Genomic DNA, 19,362 nt, shown 5'->3' with positions numbered 1-19,362 from the left:
GGGGAAACTTTTCAACAATAAGCTCTTTCTGAAACCACGTTTTTAGCCTCTGGTTAGACATTACAATGAAGTCTTTGGTTTAAAAAGTAAGACAAATCTGTGGCTGTGAGCTAAATTAGGCAACAAGACATCAACATGCATTAAAATGTATTTTGCAACTTGCAGGCATACAGAGATGTCTGTGTTACAACTACAGCGACATCAGCAGACACATGTAGGTCACCCTAACAGATTATATATAACATTAGTACACAATTATGGCGAACTTCATTTGATTTGCCATTTATGGAGCCCAAAGGACTCAAACTCTAGTCAGGTAGTGACTTTAGGAGAAAGGCCCCTTCTGCTGTAACAGGAGTGGGGCACTGGTGCTGGGTGGGCAGGGTATACCCACTCCAACATGTTTTTCCCCCAAAACAGTGAGTGAAAGGTCAGATAACAGAATCAGCACAGGCATTCACATTTTGCTCATGATGAACTTTAATTTGGCGATCCCTCAGTGTTTCACCTAGTGCCATTACCACATAACACTCGCTCAGTAGTTTTATGTTGTATGATCAGATACCTACAAACTAGCAACTTTCCCAGCACCCTCAGCTCTTTCGCATGGAGTGCTGTTACCAGCTGAACTTCAGCATGTTAGCGTTATGAAATCAGCATTTTACTGGGCACTTTTGTGTCAATATAGCCTCACAGTGCCTGGCTTTTAAGTCTTTTTTTCTAGTTTAGACAAATGACCTTCAGACTTCGTTCAATTTCTCCAAATATTGTTATTCCAGTCAGAGGTGTAGGAAAAATTAAGCTGACACTTTTTTAAACTTTTGTACAATTTTGATGTAGCCTAAATATCAGAAAACTGTAAATGATTTACAGATTTCCATATATAGTTTTAATTTTATGATGCAGGCAGTTGAAACACATTGACAGTCAGCATGTTTTTGTCCTACACCCACACACTTTATTCCTCCTGTGTGGCCGCTGAAGTTTATTAACAAAATACTCAAAATTAATATGCCTTGTGAACAAACACAGGACCAGTCCTTAAAAAGTAATGAAGCTGGCACCTCTGGTTCACAATAACCTAACTCCAACACCAACACACTCCATGAGTGTAAATGTTACATGACACGTTTGTAAATCTATACTAACAGGCACTTTTATTACAATGCTGAGACAAATATATGCTGCCAATGTTCCTACTGTCAGTTCCTAGTATGCCGATGTCTGCTGTTAAAGGGTCTAGAAGTGTCCTGTCTCACACTAGTGTGTGCCCTCCTGTGTCTGTGGGTGGGATGTGGGACTCAGCAGGATCCTAACCAGCTGCCACCAGGAGCCCGGCACTCAGCAGGAGGCCAAGACTGAAGAAACACCAGAGATTTTCTGTCTCACAGGCCACACCAGGAGAACAGTTGACAAGAAAAATAGTTCTTATGGCACAAATGTGATGCATATCATGATGCAAATCTCCATCCTGACATTGAGACACTTTTTTGGTGATGTAAAATGTCACACTGTCACAAACGTGGAGACTTTAATACAAGCAAACAAAGGGGAGCCGCATTTTAAACTACTGTATTATATAGCACAAAATCTGCTTTAAATCTCAGCATTTTAAACTTGGCCTGAGTAGCGCCAGTAATGCATGCATATACAATGACAGCAATCTATTTAAACACATAATGACCCCAAACTCCAGACTTTCCCCAGGTATTTGTATTCCACACTCAAGGAGGAGTGAATGATTTTGACAGCTGCAGAGGATCTTTGAGACAGCTGAAAATGAGAATGCTATGAGCCTTTGAGGGATGTGATTATTTCATTAGAAGGTGTAGAAACAGACATCTGTACAGTGACTGGGGATAATAGTAATGGCACTTGACTGATTCTCAGATTGAGAATTGTGTGGTAGCTTCTCTTTCAGTCTCAACATACAACCCGGTCCTATACAACCCGGTCCTGCAGCCCTATGGTCTATACACATTGCAATACTGAGTGAACCAGAAGAAATTATATCAAAGATTTGTTGAATTGTGCATACTTGATTGACAAGCGCAGTTAAACAAGTAGCCACATGTGAAAATCCTTGACTACTGTTTTGTATTGAAAGACTTTTTCTTGAAGATTTTCTTGACTAATTTTCATGGATAAATTTGATAAGATGAAACTTACAATACTAAACTGCTTACTAAGTACAAAAAGCTTTAATGAGTAGTTATGCAATTAATCTAGGAATTACGCAAGTCAGTAAGTCAAAAATTGATAAAAAAAAAAAAACTTAGTAAGCTACATCTTGTCATAAGGTCCAAACGTACATTTTTGATTCACAAATATACAAATTGATTTTTCCCCACATTTTCCATTTATTTATTACAATTAATTCAATGTTATCCATCATTTTTCCATGTGTCAGCTACTCCTTTTCCCATTTAAAAGAAGTCCAGTATGTGACTATTCTTTAGAACCTGAAAAGTCCTGGGGCCAGGGAGGGGGGAGGGTGGGAGGTTTGAAAATAAAGGACAGTTTCGTAGGAGGAAAGGAGAGAGGTGGTTATATCCTTCCCCAAGAGCCTCTTCCATGTGAGGAGATTTTTTTTTTTCAAAGCTATGTGAGATTTTTTTTTTTTCTGCGTTCATTTTCTCCTCTTGATCTTTCAGACCTGGTCTGGTTATTTTCTCTCTATTCAACATCTTCGGCATCGTCTCCTTGGTCTCCATCCATTAGTAAAGCGGCGTACTTACTGGCTGAGCTGAACTTCTGAAAATGGGCAAAACACAATAGCACAACAATCAGTACAGTAGCTTTAGGCCCTAAACAAAGACGGAGTCTACAACAAAAAGATGTCAATGTTAAATGTTTAATTTCCGTTAATTAAGGTATGGGCTACATGAAAACCCTTTTAGAAAGAATAAAACTTCACAACTCTTTAGTTAAGGACTTACGGGAGTTGGGGTTTCTTCGTATTTCTTTGGCTCTGGAGGTGGTCTGGAGTCTCGGTCTCTTCTGTTATCCTTTCTAGGATCAAAATGAACACAGAGCCTAAAATTTATCAGCAGAAATCAGTACTTGAACATTAACCCGTGCTGTGAATTCTCAAATTAAAGCTGGAGCATAAAACCCACTTTGATCAGAGAATTAATTTTAAAAAAAAAAAGAAAAGAAAAGAAAAAAAAAAACAAGTAAAATTTACTTATGTCCCAAATTTTTCATTGAACTTTATGTTGCGCTGTTGATAGTTCCTCTGTTATATCAAGAGTATCTAACTATTTTTGGTATTTGGTGACACATACCTGGTGTCCTAGTATTCCTACTATTCCTATGGACCATAACACCAGGAACAATGAACGCATTGTCAATCGTATACCGGAGCAAAGGCCTCTCTATAAACATCCTCCTGTTTTTTTTTAATTTTTTTATATTGGACTTGCTAGCTTTGGATGCCTGACCTGTCTGCCTCCTTTCTTCGGTCTCTGTTGGGCCCCTCTCCACGGCCCCGCCCAGCTCCAGGCCCTGCAGACCCCCCTCGTGCCCGCGGGGGCCCCCGGTCCCGACGCACACCGTCAGCCTTATTCTCATCTTAAAGGAGAAGCCAGACAGTTGAGTGAAGGAAGGTTTGTGGTCTTCGTACAGTAAACTACAGTCACAACACACTGCATATAGAGACACTGCAGCATCAAATACCAGTGGGCTGGATTTAAAAATTGGCAGTGACTGATGTAGGGCCAAATGAGAGGTACACAACTGCCTGAATGCAAGCAGAGCTTAACAATGAAAGCTACTTTAGTTTAATATCAATTTGCAAGTGATGTCAAAGGTTTTCAAATAATCGGAATAGTAAAGTCTATTCTGAAACTTGGAAGTCTGCTTCAGTCTGAACCTAAGATCTGTGTGGGTTTTTTTTTTCTTATTAAAAGGTTGAATAATCAGAATGATAGTTTTTCTGTATTATATTTGTATATGGTGCATATTATGCATCATATGCATACAGAGACAGCAAGTGTGACATCTGTTCTCCCCCGGTAATGACTACACTCTCAACAGCAAGTTCATGACCTACTCCTGTTAGACCTGATCTCGCTTTGCAGAAAGCATTCAAAACAAAGTCAAAGTAAGCTCAAAGCTGCCCTCACATCTCATCATTCCCAGGATTTTCTAGTCTTGATGAAACAAAAAAAAAAAAAAAAAACAACAACAAAAAAAAAAACAAACAAAAAAAAAAACGCACACTAGACAGCAGTGCCAGTTGGTTCATTCAGTCAAACACAAGCCACGTTACATATCTCAAAAACTACTGGATGGACTACCATGAAATACAGGAGGATGAATGAATTCTAATGCCTTTGCTGTGTGTAAAACTCCATGTTATTCAGCTTATTGCCAAATAAACGGTTAAATTAAAGCCCATGCAACGAACTAATCAGTACATTTCCATCAGCATCAGCTATAACTTATAGCTGATGTTTAATATGCTCATATTACAGTGTCATCACTGTAGTGAACATGTTGCCATCCAGTAGTTGTGGGTGTTAGCATGCTAACTTTTAGCTCAAAGCATGAATGACAAAATATTCAGTCCAGTTTGACAAAGTAGAGCTGAGCTCAGAGAGTCTGAAATGCTCTCTACACAGAAGCTAAAACTGCTTTAATTAAGTTAAACAAGGCCTCTCCTCTGGCATTAAATTTTGGATTTCTGCCCAGCTAGTAGTAAGGACTTAAGAACACTAACACAGCGTAAATACCAATTCCACTAATTGCATTCACGTTTCCTGTGTTTTAAGAGATAGACGTCTTTTTCTCTGATCCCCAATCTGAAGCGTCTAATCACAAAACTGATTTCTGAAAAAGGGCATGTCAATTTGTAACAGATTTCTGCCAAGGATGCACTGGCGTATCCTTGGTTGGGCTCCATCAGACAGCCTCCTAGCTCCTCAGAGCACAAATAAGATTTTTGGAAGATCCTTCATCATTGTGGACTGGAACAACTTCCAGGTTGACCAAGGACAGAGGAACGATAAAATAAGGGAACTGAGATTCAGCCAATGCCTCATTTTCATCTATCCACCAACTGTGTTTACTTATGTACAATCACAGGCTTACAGGATTGCTAATGTGACTCTTTCCATTATTATATCGTTTTTGTTCACATAAATGCTTTACTTCCATGTCCTTTGTCCTTGTCTATAGGTGAAGGTAGATTGCACAATTGTATTTGTATTCTACACTGGGGTTGGGATAAATGCCCATTGTTCCCAACACTCATCAGTAGGCCTTACCCTTTCCAGACCCTCTTTCATCAGCAGAGCTTGCAGAGCTAAAGAGAAAGAGAGAAAGTAAGAACTGTCAAGGAGATGTATACAAAACTGAACTGTGAAAATCGTTTGTGCTTGAGGAGAATTTTTTTTTTTTTTAAATAGCTGTTTCTGGAAATTACATTCCTGAAAGATTTACATACATAGGTCCCAACTGTAATCTCACCTGAGCTTAGGAGGAGTTGAACCACTTGGAGAGACAGGAGAGACCGGAGGTCGTCCATCACCTTCACTAGAGCCTGTGCAGCCTGCACTTCTTCTGGCCCAGGCATTCTCCTTTGGAGGAGGTGCAGGCATCACCTTCAGCGGCTCCTTGGATGAATTGACAGAAGGGGGCCGTGGGGAGGTCCCAGGGGAGGAGGGTTCACCTTCTTTCCCACTGAAAACCTCATTTTCCCCAGAGCGCTCACTGTCTCGACACCGGGACCCTGGTGGAAGAAAAAGAGCCTATTTTAAGTTTTTATCCTGCCATGATTATGATGACAGTCGAGGTAGCAATGGACGTTCTATTCTTATAAAACTATTTTAAGTGCAAAAGAAAGTTTCAGTCCCAAACTGAACAGAGGTACTATGAGTTTAAATACATCTGATGTAAAAAAACATAGACGTTGCAGAGAAGTGCAATATTGCTTCTTCAGTTACCACACAAAAATTCATATTCCTTAAGCTCTTCCAAAATGAAATGCAGAGGTGTCTCACCTCTTCCAGATGTGCTTCCTTGCTGTGAAGACTCACTTCCTGAGCGAAATCGCTCAGGATGAGATTCCTCATTGCGCCAGCTCGGGTCCCTGAGAACAGAAGAAAAAAAAAAGGTTTACCCCAGGTCTTTTGAAATATATATTTAAGCATGAACTCCTTGTAAAATACTGAATATTTAAAAACTGTACTTCAACTTTATAAACAACAAAAATAAGCCACCCCCTCATCAAAGATCATTTAATGAACAATGCCTGACCTGTCTCGTATCTTTCTGTCAGGTCCCCTGCCTTTGTCCTCCTCCAGCTGCCTTTGCAGTCTTTCTTCCTCTTTCTTCAGCCTCTCCTCCACCTCACGCTCCTTCGCTGCTGTGTCAACTGGCTTGGCCCCTCCGAAGATGGACGAGGCCCTGCTGCTGGAGCTCGGAGCAGCAGCCGGGGAAGTACCACCCCCGCTGCTACCTTCCTCCTCCTTGGGCACACTACGGGGCTTCAAGTTGAGCTTGGGTCTCTGCTGAGGAGCTGGAGGGAGCACAGGAAAGGGCAATATTAAAATAGAGCAGTGTGGGTATCAATATTAGAAGATAGTGTTGCACAGTCACACTACTCTAATTTGACAAAAAACAAAGCCTCAATTTCTGATTGGAGTTTGAAACTATGACAACATAATTTAAGTCTGATGGCAAACATGATTTTCATTTACAGTATGTTAATTGCATTTATGGCAAATACAGAACACAAAGATTATTGACAAAAGCTTTTGCATATACAAACAACAGTCTTATTTGAGATAGTAAGTAATGCTCGCAGTAATACTCTGAACACTCACCTCTCTCCTCACGGCGCTCATCACGCTCACCATAACGGTCCCGGTCCCCATAGCGGTCATTGCTACCCCGACTGTCTTCATAATCACGGCGGAAGCCACTGCCAAAGGCACGACGACCTCCACCACCACGAGAGTCATAACCTAGAAGGAAGGCACAAAGCCAGGGGAGAAAAGAGGTAAGATTGCAATAGAAACCTGAAGATAAACAGGAAACATCATCAGTATGTAGTCACCAGCTGAATTAAGGCTGCAGCTAGACAAATAGGTGATTAAAAAATAATTTGCTTAAGAATGAACAAACCTAAGCACGTGCAAGTACTCACCTCCTCTGTCGTCATAACGATCCCTGCGGTCCCTGTCCTCAAATCGTTCCCTACGGTCCCTGTCGTCATAGCGATCCCGGTAGCGGTCTCTACCTCCATCATAACGCTCGCTGTCCCGCCGTGGAGCATCTCTGTAACGATCTGACTCATAACGGTCCCGTGATCCTGCAACAGGATAAGAGGATAATGATGTGGTTTTACATATGGAATTCCTGCAGTTTGCTTTACAACTGAAAAGTTGGAGAGTATTACCAGGAAAATGCGTTAGCCCAATCTACACAAAAGCTACTAAAGGATTATATTTAATATGAATGTTAAAGGACAAACAAAGCCATTTCTGACTCACTCTCTCCAAAGGCATCATCTCTCCTGGGAGGTCCATCGTCAGCATCTGCACTTGGCCGAGCTCTCCAGTCACTGTCTGTCTTGTCAGGACCTGCATCTGCCATCCGTCCACCTCTGTCACGGCCTCCCATAAGTCCACTGTCTCTCTCTGTAATGAAAAGAACAGAAGACATTAAATATAATTACACAATAGGAAGGTTGAGGGGTGTACTTCAATTTGCTAAATAACTAGAAAGGACACGAAAGGGGAAAAACAAACAAACAAACAAAAAAAAAAAAAAAACAAGCCCTGCACCTTTATCATTAGACTGGTCTGCAATATCCACACGGATCCTTCGGTTTCCCAAGTTCTGTTGGCGTGAACAGAGAGATGAAAACAGTTGGTGACTCTCCCATATACAGTTTTATAAGACAGAAACCATCATTCCTAATACAGCTATAAGGATTTTTTCTATTATTATATACTATGGCCAATAAAGAATTCCTAATCTAAGACTTAATTGTGCAAATACAGCAAGAGGGAAAGCAGCACACATGTATATTAATTTAGTGCCATAAGTAAACATGACACCCAGTTTTCAATACATCCTCTCACCTCCTCACTGAGACTGAGAGCCCTCAGGAGGGACTCCACGTCATCGAATTCAGCATAGCCAAAGCCTTTCAGCCTCTCTGGGTTACTGGGCTCTCGAGGCAGACGCACTGCACTGATCTGGAGAAGATGATTAAATAACACAAGAGTGAAGGCATTGATCTAGACCCCACATTAAACGGATCACCCAAGATCAGGAAAGATAAAAAGCTGTACTCATATAAAAAAAAAGTGAAGATTTGGGATGGGGGAAATTCCAGATGAGAATATTTGTCATCAATTTCTTCCCCACCAAATATTTTTCAAGTCAGTACTGTGACTTGAACTGCAATGTGACACATTAGTTCAACTGCATGGCTGTAATTATTTTAAGCAATGAGTCTTACCAAAATATGTTACAATTACTAAGGCTGCTGTATGAGTAATCACAGGTTCAGGATGACTTTTATGGCCACACTGAACATTTTGCTGTTACTGGAAAAGGACACCATGGCTGGTTTCTGCAAAAGATTTTTTTCTCCAATAATACTGGCTACACGAGGACACTAGCATAGAAACATCTGATGTATTTTCCTTGAATGTCGTCAAAATATTACATAAAGATACATAAAGATCTGAGTGCAGATACAGGGAAACAAAAAAGGCTGACCTCTGTGCCCCAGTTTTACTTACTAAAGAAATTACAGCAGCTCAAGGGCTGGTGTGTTGGTGTGCACTAAAGCACTTCAGAAATGTAAAAGGTTTAAATGACATGACATGAAAATATAACTGGATATTGATTACACCGTTAAATTCTGATTACAGCTCCTGTAAAGAGCAACAAAGACAGAAACTGTCACTTGAGTTTCACTGTTTTTCACTGCAAAAAGCTGCAAATAACAGTAACTAAGTGTTGTGTGTTATATGTTACACGGCATGTGCTTGTTGCACCTACTGCCAAGCCACGGAAGAAATCTTTGATCGAGTCCTCGGTGACATCATAGGGCAGGTTGCCAAGGAAAGCCGTATAAGGTGGGCTGCGGGGCAGTCGAGACCGGTCGATATTGGGTTCTCGGGCGGAACGGGGAGCTGTGGGTAGGATGGAGCGATCAATGGGTGGAGCCCGGTACGTATCCTCCTCCGTGTGCCATGAAGTCGAGACTGGAGAATAGAGCAGAGAGAAATTAAGGGCTGTAACTATGTACTTGATTAATCTATATGCCCGTGATTTTGTCTCTAATAATATCAGAGAATAAGCCAATGTGACACGTCTCATTTTGGCCAACCAACAATCCATTACAAAATATTCAGTTTACCACGAAGAATAAAGAAAACCCAGAATTTAAGAAGCTAGAAACAGTCAATTTCCATTTTCATTTCCAATTTTCCAATTTCCACAGATTATTAAAATAGCTGCTGACAATCACTGTACCTCTCACAATCTTCCTATCAGTTAATGAACAACAACTTATGTTCTATTTAATAACTGGTAGTTCAGCTGCTGGAATTACTAGATAAAGACAAGCAAATAAGCAAAAGGGAACCAAGACCTTACAATAATAATGTAATAATTATTATTAACATTTAATATTACTAAGAAACATCCAAATACACAGGAGAAGCACTAGGACAAATGTCAAACTACTTGTTTTCCACACTTTCTGTAAAAAAGAACTAGCTACAAATCATGTGGTAACGTGATCATGTGATGTGCAGCATGATATATTGCTCAGGCATGGAGGGAAAAAATAGCAGAATATGCATGCTTGTAGTGGAGAAATTGAGATTCAGAACCAAGCATTGACAATACATATGTTGTCATATCTAAACTGAAATACTGGTGTTCTCACCTGTGGTTTGCTAAAGGTACACTAATCTGCCCGATATGTTCTTTTTGCCATATTACCAATTGACTATTTTCATTTCTCTACATTGAAACAACCAAGATGGATAATATTTGCCTTACTAGCGAGATATGAGAGAAAAAAAAATGTATGTATGCAAGATTATGCCTTCATGTGTACATTTCACTGTGTGCTCACCATCTCCATCCAGGTCATCAGTTTCATCTGCCCAGCTAGTGGACTTGGGTGGGTAACTGGGGGCCACACCACTGCCTCCGCTGTCCTCTGCCAGGAAGTCGGTGAGAGTGAGGGTCTTCCCCTTCTTCTTAGTCTTCTTACCTTCAGAAATAATGAACACACAACACAGTCAGCCAGGAAGAAAGGTTGAGCTTTGGCTTCATTTTCCACATAAATCCATAAAGTCTTTAGAGCTCCTATTCACATCATACAGATTTTTAATAATACACTTTTACGTTTGTTTGATACATTTAACCAATTTGCTTTCAAAACTACAGGTGGCTAAACACACACACACACCGAGCTTGGGAATAACTGCAAATGTGATAGAGGATATGCAAAATATAATTAGTATCAAAAAACATCATGGCATAGATTTCATTTCAACTTTAATTTTGAAAATTATATTTTCGAGTAAAATATAATCATTAACACAGTGAAATGTATGCCTCATTCTTTAAACACCAACACAATTAACAGTCTGATTTTTAAGAGACTCTTCTCTGTGTGTGTGTCCACTCGTGGACAGCTGCATCTCAGCAAGCCAGATAAGGAGACTGCAATGAGTGATAACAAAAATACTGACGTATTTTCCTATTGGATAGTAAACACACACAGGGAGTGGTTTGTCTGTGCAACTGTCACTGCTCAGCAGATCATTAAAGCGAAGAGCCTGGTGTAACATGTTCAAACCACCAGGCTGCATGCTCGCTGCATGTTGAGGAATATATCCTGTAGTCTGACTCCATGAATACCGCAGACTGCAGAACCTTCTTCGCAGTGTGTGTCTAAAAGGCAAACAGTTGGGGCTTCGCTCACGGCTCACAGAGCAGGCTTGGGTTGTTTTGCTCTGAGGCAGAAAGAGGGGAGCCACAGAGCTGGCTGGGAGCTTTTTGTGAAAAGCCCAGCTGTCAGGACATTCTTTACCCACATCACTACAAAACCTGTCCCCCACAGACAACAACACACATGGTTCCTAACTCTCTCCCAGTACAAAACGCAGAGTCATTGTTTACAATTAACAGGCCTAAATAGGTGGCCCTGACTAACTGCTCTGTACACCAACAGATCGTAACCTAAGTGTCTTACTAACGTGACATTATCGGGCTATGAGCTGCATAACATTAATTTTGGCACAGTGACTTTTGCTAGCGCTGCATTAAACTGCAGCAGGGCCAGCGCTCGGCTATTAGGCGAAACGTGCACATGGGCTGATTGCTATCTTACTAGGTCTCTTTTGTCTTTATGTGGGCTTAGTCAGCAAATGATTGCTGACTGTACAAGTCTCCCTGCTTAGCTGGCTAGGTTTCAGGGCCTAGCGCACGTCGCAGCGGCACGATCCAAGTGCGCCATCACTGGAGAAGGACTCGGCCGGCCGGACGGGTCGGCTCAAAGTTGTGAAGCTGCCAGGGGAGTGTTAAGGGTGAAACCCGACGGGCCCAGCTGCTTCGTTTCATCAAACGTCGATACCAGGGAGTTAAGCTGCACACGTGGGGAGACTCCTCGGGCAGCCCGGACTCCTCGGCCCAACCCCTCCTCCGCGAAACGCGCTTGCGCCGGTTGCCTGTCCGCTCCGAGCGCCACGGCGAGCGGACATACAATGTGCCAGTTCCGCACGTAGTTACAAACCCGTCCTAACACGCCACACGCTGTCCAATTCACACAATACTGCTCGAACTCGGAGGTGGACACCCCAAACGTCCCAACAACACCACCCACGAGAAAAGACCGCGTGTAATCCGGACGGTAAATTGTCGTTCATTCGTCTTTCTCCAGCAGTTCTGCCTTTACCGGGCCGAAACAACCGACAAACCTGTTTATACACGCAGACAACTGCCCCAATCATCAAGACATAAAACATCGACAACCCGCAACCTCGATGTGTTAACTATATCGACGTATAACCCTCTGAAAATCCCCCATCCGACCCAGATCGTTCACCCACATAAACCTCACCTGACGCCGCCATGTTGGAGAGCGAGTTCGTAGTAGTTCCCGGATGAAGGCGTCAGAGGTTTATCATCGGGAGCGCGCATCGCCGTTCACGGGCCTGCCCGTCTCCTCCCTTGTTTACTGACCCACATCTGCTCGTTCACAGTGACTGATGCTTCCCCTGCAAAAGGCCACGTTTCTCTCTCTTTTCTCACTTGCCTATTCTCGCACCTAAAAACTCTATTAAATATTCATATATATCTTTGCTATGTATCTGTCTCCTACATGAGCTGTGACATTGTAAACACTTATAGGCTCCTTTGATTTGTGCAAGTTCATGGTGGCATCATTAAAAATTCAAAACGTTAAAAAAGCCAGGAGAAAAATGATAAAAAATTCAAAACTATAGCTGTGACTGATGAATGTAAGTTAGACAGAAAAACATCTCCCCTATGTAATCTAAGTATACAATAGTTTAACGTGCAAATAGTCAGTAAAAGTTCAATAGTAATGTTTAGCACAATAGTAGTGCACAAATACTTGAGTATTTAGTTAGCCTGCTTTCAACTACAGACACATGTATGTGTTTATGTGCATGTGCTGACTGTTTTTATTATTTAATAACTAGATAGTAACATAGATATAATGCATTTGAATGCATTATTCAAATGTTGATTTCTATTCAATATCTAGGTTTCTGCTTGATTTCAAAACTAAGTCCTCATTTTGTTAACCAGTCAGCTGCAGAACTAGAAGGCCAATTTATCATTTCCAATAGAAAGAAACAGTAATGACATTGTGTGTTTTCTGGATGTGTTTGTTAGTCTGTTACCACAGTAAAATTTCAGGAATGTTTCTCCTGACTCTTTTTTTTAAAAGTTCTTTTGCCCCCTAGTGTACAAACGTAAGTTATTACAGCTTTAAGTATTGTGTGTGCATTTCATAATGAAGCCAGCTATAAAAAATGAAATTGCTCACTGTTGCTTTTTTGAGTGCGGTTCTTCTGTCAACACTAAAAAGAAAATAATGATCTACGTATCCATATCATGTAATTCCCTTAAACTTAGATTTTAATCTATATTATTATTTGATGAGATGCATGTGTGCTATGATTACACAATAAATATGACAGCTTATCCTAAAACTAAAAATGCACATACTACATTATGTAACAATAACAAATGCAGAAGAGTTGTGACTGTGGGTCAAGAAGCAGTTTTATTCATTTAATTTAGCTTCTGGTTTAGGTCATGGTGCTTTTAAAGTGAAAGAATGGAAGAATGTTTTCATTCACAATTTACAGTTTATATTTGGTCTTGCTTCAAAAATGGCTTTATTTGAATAAACCAGCAAGGAATTTTTCATAATTAATAGCTGTGGGTTGTTGTGCTTTCATTGTTGAAATGGTCCCTGATCCTTTGTTCCAAATTAGTTTGTGGCTGCCAGCTCATCCAGTGCGTCTTGCAGCCTGTGCAAAACACAGATGAGACATTTGGACTTTCAGAACATTCACATTGTGATTCATGCTGAATATTCATGATATATTTATACTTATCCATGCAAACCATAATAACAAGTGACTACAGTTATTCACCTCCACCACCTCAATCTTTTTTTTTTCTCTTCCCCCTCTTTGTATCTCTTACTTGAAGTCTCCACCATCCAGAAGATTCTTGTAAGTGCTAATCTCAGCCTCCAGTTTCATCTTCATGTTAAGTAGCACCTCATAATCTTGTGTCTGTTGCTGGATGTTTGCACGCAAGTTGGTCAGCTCCCCTTCCAGGTGCATAATGGTGGCATTGTACTTTTCCATCTCTATGTTGTTTCGTAGCTCTGTGTTGCGTAGTGTGTCCTCTAAGGAGGCTTTCTAAGAAAGGATTGAAAAGAAGACATGAGGGTGAGTTTTTCCCAAAAATAGCTTAGTCAAGCAAATTCTAATTGGAAGGCCATGGGAAAGCTCCAACCTTTGTGGAAAATATTATGTGGAAAATATTTGCTGCTTCTCAAAACAATATGAGAGAAATTCTGAGTGCATGCTATGTAATGAAATGTAATGCAATGTATGTTATGTATGAAGTATATGCACAGGTGAAGACTCAAATGTTGCAGCAACACTTTGGAGTCTAATGAGGGGATGTGATTATTTAATGCTTGCAAATAAGATGAATGAAAAAAGGCACATGAATGTAAAATGCCTCCTTACCAAACTCTGTTGAGATGCAAGTTCAATTTCAAGTGTTTGTATCTGTCTGGATAAGTCATTCTTTTCCATTTGGGCCCCCTGAAGAGCTTCTGTGTTCTGTGACACCTGCACCTGTACATCTGCAATCTGACAGAGTGAAAAAAGATGTTAGGCAAAAACACTAATTCTGAGGTGTGCTTATTTGTGATCACCATTTTGAGAATTGCATTACTTGATTTTCATGCCATCGTTTGAGGTCTTCTGCATTCTTCATAGCAATCTTCTCATAGTTGGCCCTCATGTCCTCCATGATCTGTGCCAGGTCCTGACCTTTGGGAGCATCTACATCCACTTGCACGCCTGATTGGGTAATCTGATTCCTCAGCTCCATCACCTCCTACAGAAAAAAACAGAGGACAGCAGAGACGGAGAAATGAACAAAAACATATAGGACAGAATGTAATAGTAATATATAAGGTTGGACTGTAAACTCACATTCTCATGGTTCTTCTTCAGGAAGGCGAGCTCTTCCCTCACAGCCTCTATCTCACTCTCGATGTTCAGCCGGCTCATGTTGGTGTCATCTATGACTTTCTTCAGCCCAGCAATGTCAGCCTCCACAGACTGGCGAATTGCTATCTCATTATCAAACCTGTAAGAGTGTACAGACAGTAATTGTATTAAACACACAGCCAGCTAATAGTCACACACCAGCATCTTTAAAAACATAATGAAGATACAGTCCTGCTGCTGCAGAAATTCCGAAGTTTCTAATTTGTTGACACCAAAGCAGTATAAAGTTTATATAGGAAGTGGAGTGTGAACTTAGATGTAACTCATTTATATCAGATAAACCTATAAAGTAATATAAATTACACTGAGATTAAATATAAAACCTCCTACTTCACTTTGAAGTCATCAGCAGCAAGACGGGCATTGTCAATCTGCAGAACAAAACGAGCGTTCTCTGATATCTTCTCGAAGATCTGGACAGAAAAAGAATTAATGACAAAATGACCTAATTCATGATGTTATGTAAAAAAGTTGTCTGTTTGGCTTTTCCTAATTTTTCTAATTAGAAACTAATTAGGCCCTAGAAGCCGGTTCAATTGAAGCAGAACACTGGTTTGCTCAAATCATTATCTGCTAGAAGTTTTACACAACCACAGAAATGAACACATGATTTGGATCACTATTTCCCTTATGTAACAATAGCAGACTCAGATTTATGCTGCACAATAATCCATAGCAACATTAAATAAAAAAAAAAAAGGAACAGCAAGTGCCAAAAGAGAATCTGGTTTGTTTTAGCATTGTTGGAAACGTGGGTTTCCTGTCTGAATACTTCACACACATTGAAGGATTTTTTTTTTCACTCCAGTTTTCATGCAGCTGTGCTAGTCCCATCTGTGTTTGTGAGTTAGTACTTTTTATGTGCCCATTGTATCCTCTCTCAGAGGAAAGGGGAAATACATCTTCCTTTATATTTCGAGCGCCACCATCAATATGCCACTATGTGACAATGAAGAACTGCAGTCTACAAAAGAATGTGACATTTGACTCTGCAAACTGGGGCTGATTGTTATACAACCACTGCAGCCCCCCCTCCCACACACACACACAGAATTCACACACTGGTAGCCCAAGATACCACACATCTGTTTCACATTGAGGTCCTCGTACAGCAGAGCATGCTAGAATCAGCATTTAGGACCTTTTAGAAATTCTTTTGTCTGGAGAGGGTTGTTTGAGAGCATTTCAGCATGTCTCTCATGATATCCTCGTGTTGGTGATTCATCAGAGGAAGTTTGGGCCATTTTGTGGAACAAATCAGTTTTATGGGGGGAGGGTTGGCCCTGAGCAACCACACCCTACATTATCTTGGTGGAAATTTGATAACCTACAAAAGAAATTCTGCCACCACCTTTGTAAGTGTTCTCAGGCTTCATTTTCAACCTTAGGCCTTCAATAAATAATTGAAGAGCATGGAAATAACTTTGATACAGTTCATTGTATTAAACATCAAACTTTATTAAACATTAAACATTGTGATGTGGAGTGCCATCACATTTTCTGAGTTTGTAGCAATATCAAAGACTTTGACCAATAACTACAATTTTCCAGTTTTAGAAAACACTTCATGCACAATTTTTATCTATTTTAATGGCCAGTATTTGTTTTAATGCTTACCTTTTTGCGTAGATCATCAATTATGGGTTCATACTTGCTGTAGTCTCTCATGTCGGGCCCCCCCTTCTCCAGAGCCTCCATAATTTTCATCTCCAGCTCCCTATTGGCCTTTTCCAGATTCCTCACCGTCTCCAGGTAGTTGGCCAGGCGATCATTCAGGTTTTGCATGGCTCCCTTCTCATTGCCCAGGATCCCAGCATGGGCACTATCACTAGCTGCCACAGATGCACCAGCACCACCAAAACCTGCACCCGTACCACCACCCATTCCACTGCTCAGCTTGAAGGCAGTTGAAGAAGAGGTGAATGGGGCACCGGACTGCAGTGAAGATGAGGAAATGCGGGTGCCATATCCACCAGCACCACCGTGAATGCTGACAGCACGGTAATTGGGTGTAGCACGGCTAAAGGACATGTGTGTAGAAGGCATCTGCTGCACGTTGGATCTTCTAAAACTCATTTTGAAGAAGTTCTGGCACGACAGAGAATGATGTGAAAAATGAAATGTGGAAGCTTGCTGCTGGCCGGCTTAGAAAGTGACGTTGGCAGTGGGAAGTGGGGAACTTATACTCCTGTTCTCCCTCAGTCACAGCTGGTCTCTCAGACCCTGCCCACTTCAAAATCTCCCCAGTCTTTCTTTCCTGCTCCCCCTGCCTGCTTGCTCATGTGCTCACTCACCCACATGTTCCCTTTTTTAACGTACATTGTGGTTTATGTCTCCAAGGAAATATGTGAGGCATTTTCTGTTGTGAAAACATTCACATTTGTGTAACCACAACAAATCAGTTTCATTGGCTGAACTATAGAGATCTCATAAGCCACAGTTAATAACAAGTGAAATAAAGCAGTAATAGACATGTTGTTCAGCATAAAGTACATGATTAATCAGAGAAAACTAGAGACCATAATATTCTCTGCCAAGAAAAGGTTTAATTTGTAAGCATGCAAGGAAAGTGGGTTGGATTTACCCTGGAAATCATATGGTTTACTGTTTGCTGCATAGTTTCTAAGTTTGTGGTCAGCCAGGCTCCAAAACAAACAAAAATGATCAACTTTCCTATCTAGACAACAAAGAAAGTCTGATATGCTCCAGCACAGATTCCATTAGTTGTAGCTAAAACAAATATAGTAGGGGAACAGTTTTTACTAGCTTAAATGCTCGAAGTAATAGTTATGGAGAAATATCTTTACCATCACTCTGAATTGTTTATCATAGGAACTGCAGCCAGAAGGCTATTATAAGTAAAATGCAAACAATCGTGCTCAAATTTCAACACACAATAAAGTGGGTGAACAGTACTAACAATAAAACATGCCAGGTTTAAAAGCAAACTCAGGGACACCCAAGCTTCAGATATAACCAGAATGCCCTACACGAGATTAGATGCCTGACAGAGAAAGGTTAGCTGATACCTAGACCAATGTACAATTGTAGGGAAAGAAAATCTGGCCTCATTCACCAATCATGCTATAGGCGTTATCTGCACAAATCACTCCTGTTGAAGAATGAGGAACAATTGTCTTTGTAGTCTCACAGTACCTGTGGTACCTGTCATGAGAACAGACTTTGATATATCAGTGTGAAAGGAAACCTTTTTTTCATGGTTCTTTTGTGAACTGGGATTATTATATTCTTTATGTTTTGTTTTTCTGAAAACATTTTTCTGCATTTTTGAAAACAAACACACAAAACACATTTGACAAATGAAAAATAAACACTTTCTTATTTTTCTAAAAAACAAAACAAAACAGAAAACAAAACAAAAAAAAATATGCTATGTTCTGGCATGACGCTGGAAAGATTCATATAGATTTAAGTGAGACTAAAGTTTTTTTCAGAGTAGCTTTTCAGACTTACCACAGGGGACTGAGTAACACAACTAAAAGAACCACCACTAGGGATAACATGGCAAAGACTCACACCCCTCTCTGAGATCAGACACATCTGTTTCCTGGTCTTACCTCACCTTCATGGTTGATCGAATTGCAGTGTCTGTCGTACTTGACACAACTTCAACCCAGTCCACGGCCATAGGGTGAGCATTTATTTCCTGATCTTTCAGTGGCACTGAATAAGAATGAGAAGGAGCATATACACAGTCACAAGGGAAAAAGCAAAGGAATCACCAGCTACTGTGGCCTGTGACAAACGCAGGCAGATATAAAGAGGAACTTCGTACCTCATGCCAGTGTCCCTGTTGTTTTTATTTTGGTTGAATGTGTGTTGGCAACAAAAACAGGAACTTATTTTGACTGATCATGAGTTGCACACCTCTTTATTAGATAGGACAAGAAAAAAAAGAAAAGTGGATACGATGAGACGACGGAGCCCATGAGTCATTCTATCACACAGCAGGATTTTAGAAACTACTCCAGGAGTTTATGTGCTTTACAAATCTTGGATGTTCTCAGTCTGTGTGGCCTTGTATGAACTTCAGTTTCTTCCCTATTTATCTTTGGTTTCCTTTCCTCAAGCTCTACTGCAGAATGAGCACACCCACAGACTTCTATAAAAAGTCAAAATATCTATTTGCATAGATGAATATGCATATTTATGCATTTGCTTGTGTGCACCCTGACAGATGCAAGAAGGATGCAGACAGGCACGTGAGTGTGATTCACACACGCTATTTTTCTTACATTCTCCCTTCCTTTCTTGATTACTTCCTCAACAATGCATCAAGATACCCAAAATCCAGATGATATGTGTATATGCTGTTATGTGAACCTATGTTCCAGTTCCAGTTCTAGTGCAAGGGTCACACATCAGACATTAGTGAAATGTGGCAGCTAAGAGACATTTTCTCCCTGGGATGTCATGTTCATTTCTAGCACAAGGACGTTTCACAGAAGGACATTAAATAAAAAATGAATTAGAACTGGTCCAATAGACTACTTTTATTTTACAA

The 19,362-nt window shown here is 40.6% G+C and overlaps 2 protein-coding genes across 6 annotated transcripts; both read right to left on the bottom strand.

The window, feature by feature from the left end:
- Positions 1 to 290: 290 nt before the first annotated feature.
- eif4ba (eukaryotic translation initiation factor 4Ba) lies at positions 291 to 12,119 on the bottom strand. Of its 4 annotated transcripts, none has more exons than XM_026306718.1 (15): positions 12,107 to 12,119; positions 10,112 to 10,252; positions 9,025 to 9,230; positions 8,094 to 8,210; positions 7,794 to 7,848; positions 7,500 to 7,646; positions 7,154 to 7,318; positions 6,831 to 6,971; positions 6,262 to 6,523; positions 6,006 to 6,094; positions 5,473 to 5,734; positions 5,271 to 5,308; positions 3,444 to 3,573; positions 2,940 to 3,012; positions 291 to 2,754 (listed from the first exon to the last, which is right to left on the bottom strand). In XM_026306718.1, the coding sequence occupies exons 1-15, from the start codon at positions 12,117 to 12,119 to the stop codon at positions 2,677 to 2,679; spliced, it is 1,917 nt and encodes a 638-aa protein (XP_026162503.1). In that variant the 3' UTR covers positions 291 to 2,676. The 4 variants fall into 4 exon arrangements, with proteins under 4 accessions (XP_026162503.1, XP_026162504.1, XP_026162505.1 ...); XM_026306719.1 differs by having other exon boundaries at positions 5,271 to 5,299; XM_026306720.1 differs by lacking the exon at positions 3,444 to 3,573.
- A 1,162-nt stretch (positions 12,120 to 13,281) lies between these two features.
- On the bottom strand, positions 13,282 to 17,012 carry LOC113130766 (keratin, type I cytoskeletal 18-like). 2 transcript variants are annotated; one of them, XM_026307608.2, is made up of 7 exons: positions 16,455 to 17,012; positions 15,168 to 15,250; positions 14,760 to 14,916; positions 14,497 to 14,661; positions 14,286 to 14,411; positions 13,677 to 13,949; positions 13,282 to 13,550 (listed from the first exon to the last, which is right to left on the bottom strand). In XM_026307608.2, the coding sequence occupies exons 1-6, from the start codon at positions 16,911 to 16,913 to the stop codon at positions 13,725 to 13,727; spliced, it is 1,215 nt and encodes a 404-aa protein (XP_026163393.1). In that variant the 5' UTR covers positions 16,914 to 17,012; the 3' UTR covers positions 13,282 to 13,550; positions 13,677 to 13,724. The 2 variants fall into 2 exon arrangements, with proteins under 2 accessions (XP_026163393.1, XP_026163392.1); XM_026307607.2 differs by having other exon boundaries at positions 13,729 to 13,949; positions 16,455 to 17,011.
- Between the last annotated feature and the right edge of the window lie 2,350 nt (positions 17,013 to 19,362).

Source organism: Mastacembelus armatus, chromosome 5 (assembly GCF_900324485.2).
Source record: "Mastacembelus armatus chromosome 5, fMasArm1.2, whole genome shotgun sequence".
Taxonomy (NCBI): domain Eukaryota; kingdom Metazoa; phylum Chordata; class Actinopteri; order Synbranchiformes; family Mastacembelidae; genus Mastacembelus; species Mastacembelus armatus.
Note: the sequence above shows the minus strand (reverse complement) of the source record. Positions and strands in the feature narration are given on the sequence as shown.

Excerpts from the sequence above, each read along its gene's own strand:
- LOC113130766 (XM_026307607.2), bottom strand. The coding sequence starts at position 16,913 with ATGAGTTTTAGAAGATCCAACGTGCAGCAGATGCCTTCTACACACATG. Across the intron at positions 15,251-16,454 it reads TTGATGATCTACGCAAAAAG|ATCTTCGAGAAGATATCAGA; the intron begins GTAAGCATTAAA and ends TTTTCTGTCCAG. Across the intron at positions 14,662-14,759 it reads TGAAGAAGAACCATGAGAAT|GAGGTGATGGAGCTGAGGAA; the intron begins GTGAGTTTACAG and ends TTTTTTCTGTAG.
- eif4ba (XM_026306718.1), bottom strand. Across the intron at positions 7,849-8,093 it reads CTCTCAGTCTCAGTGAGGAG|AACTTGGGAAACCGAAGGAT; the intron begins GTGAGAGGATGT and ends TCACGCCAACAG. Across the intron at positions 6,524-6,830 it reads TGAGCGCCGTGAGGAGAGAG|CTCCTCAGCAGAGACCCAAG; the intron begins GTGAGTGTTCAG and ends TGCTCCCTCCAG.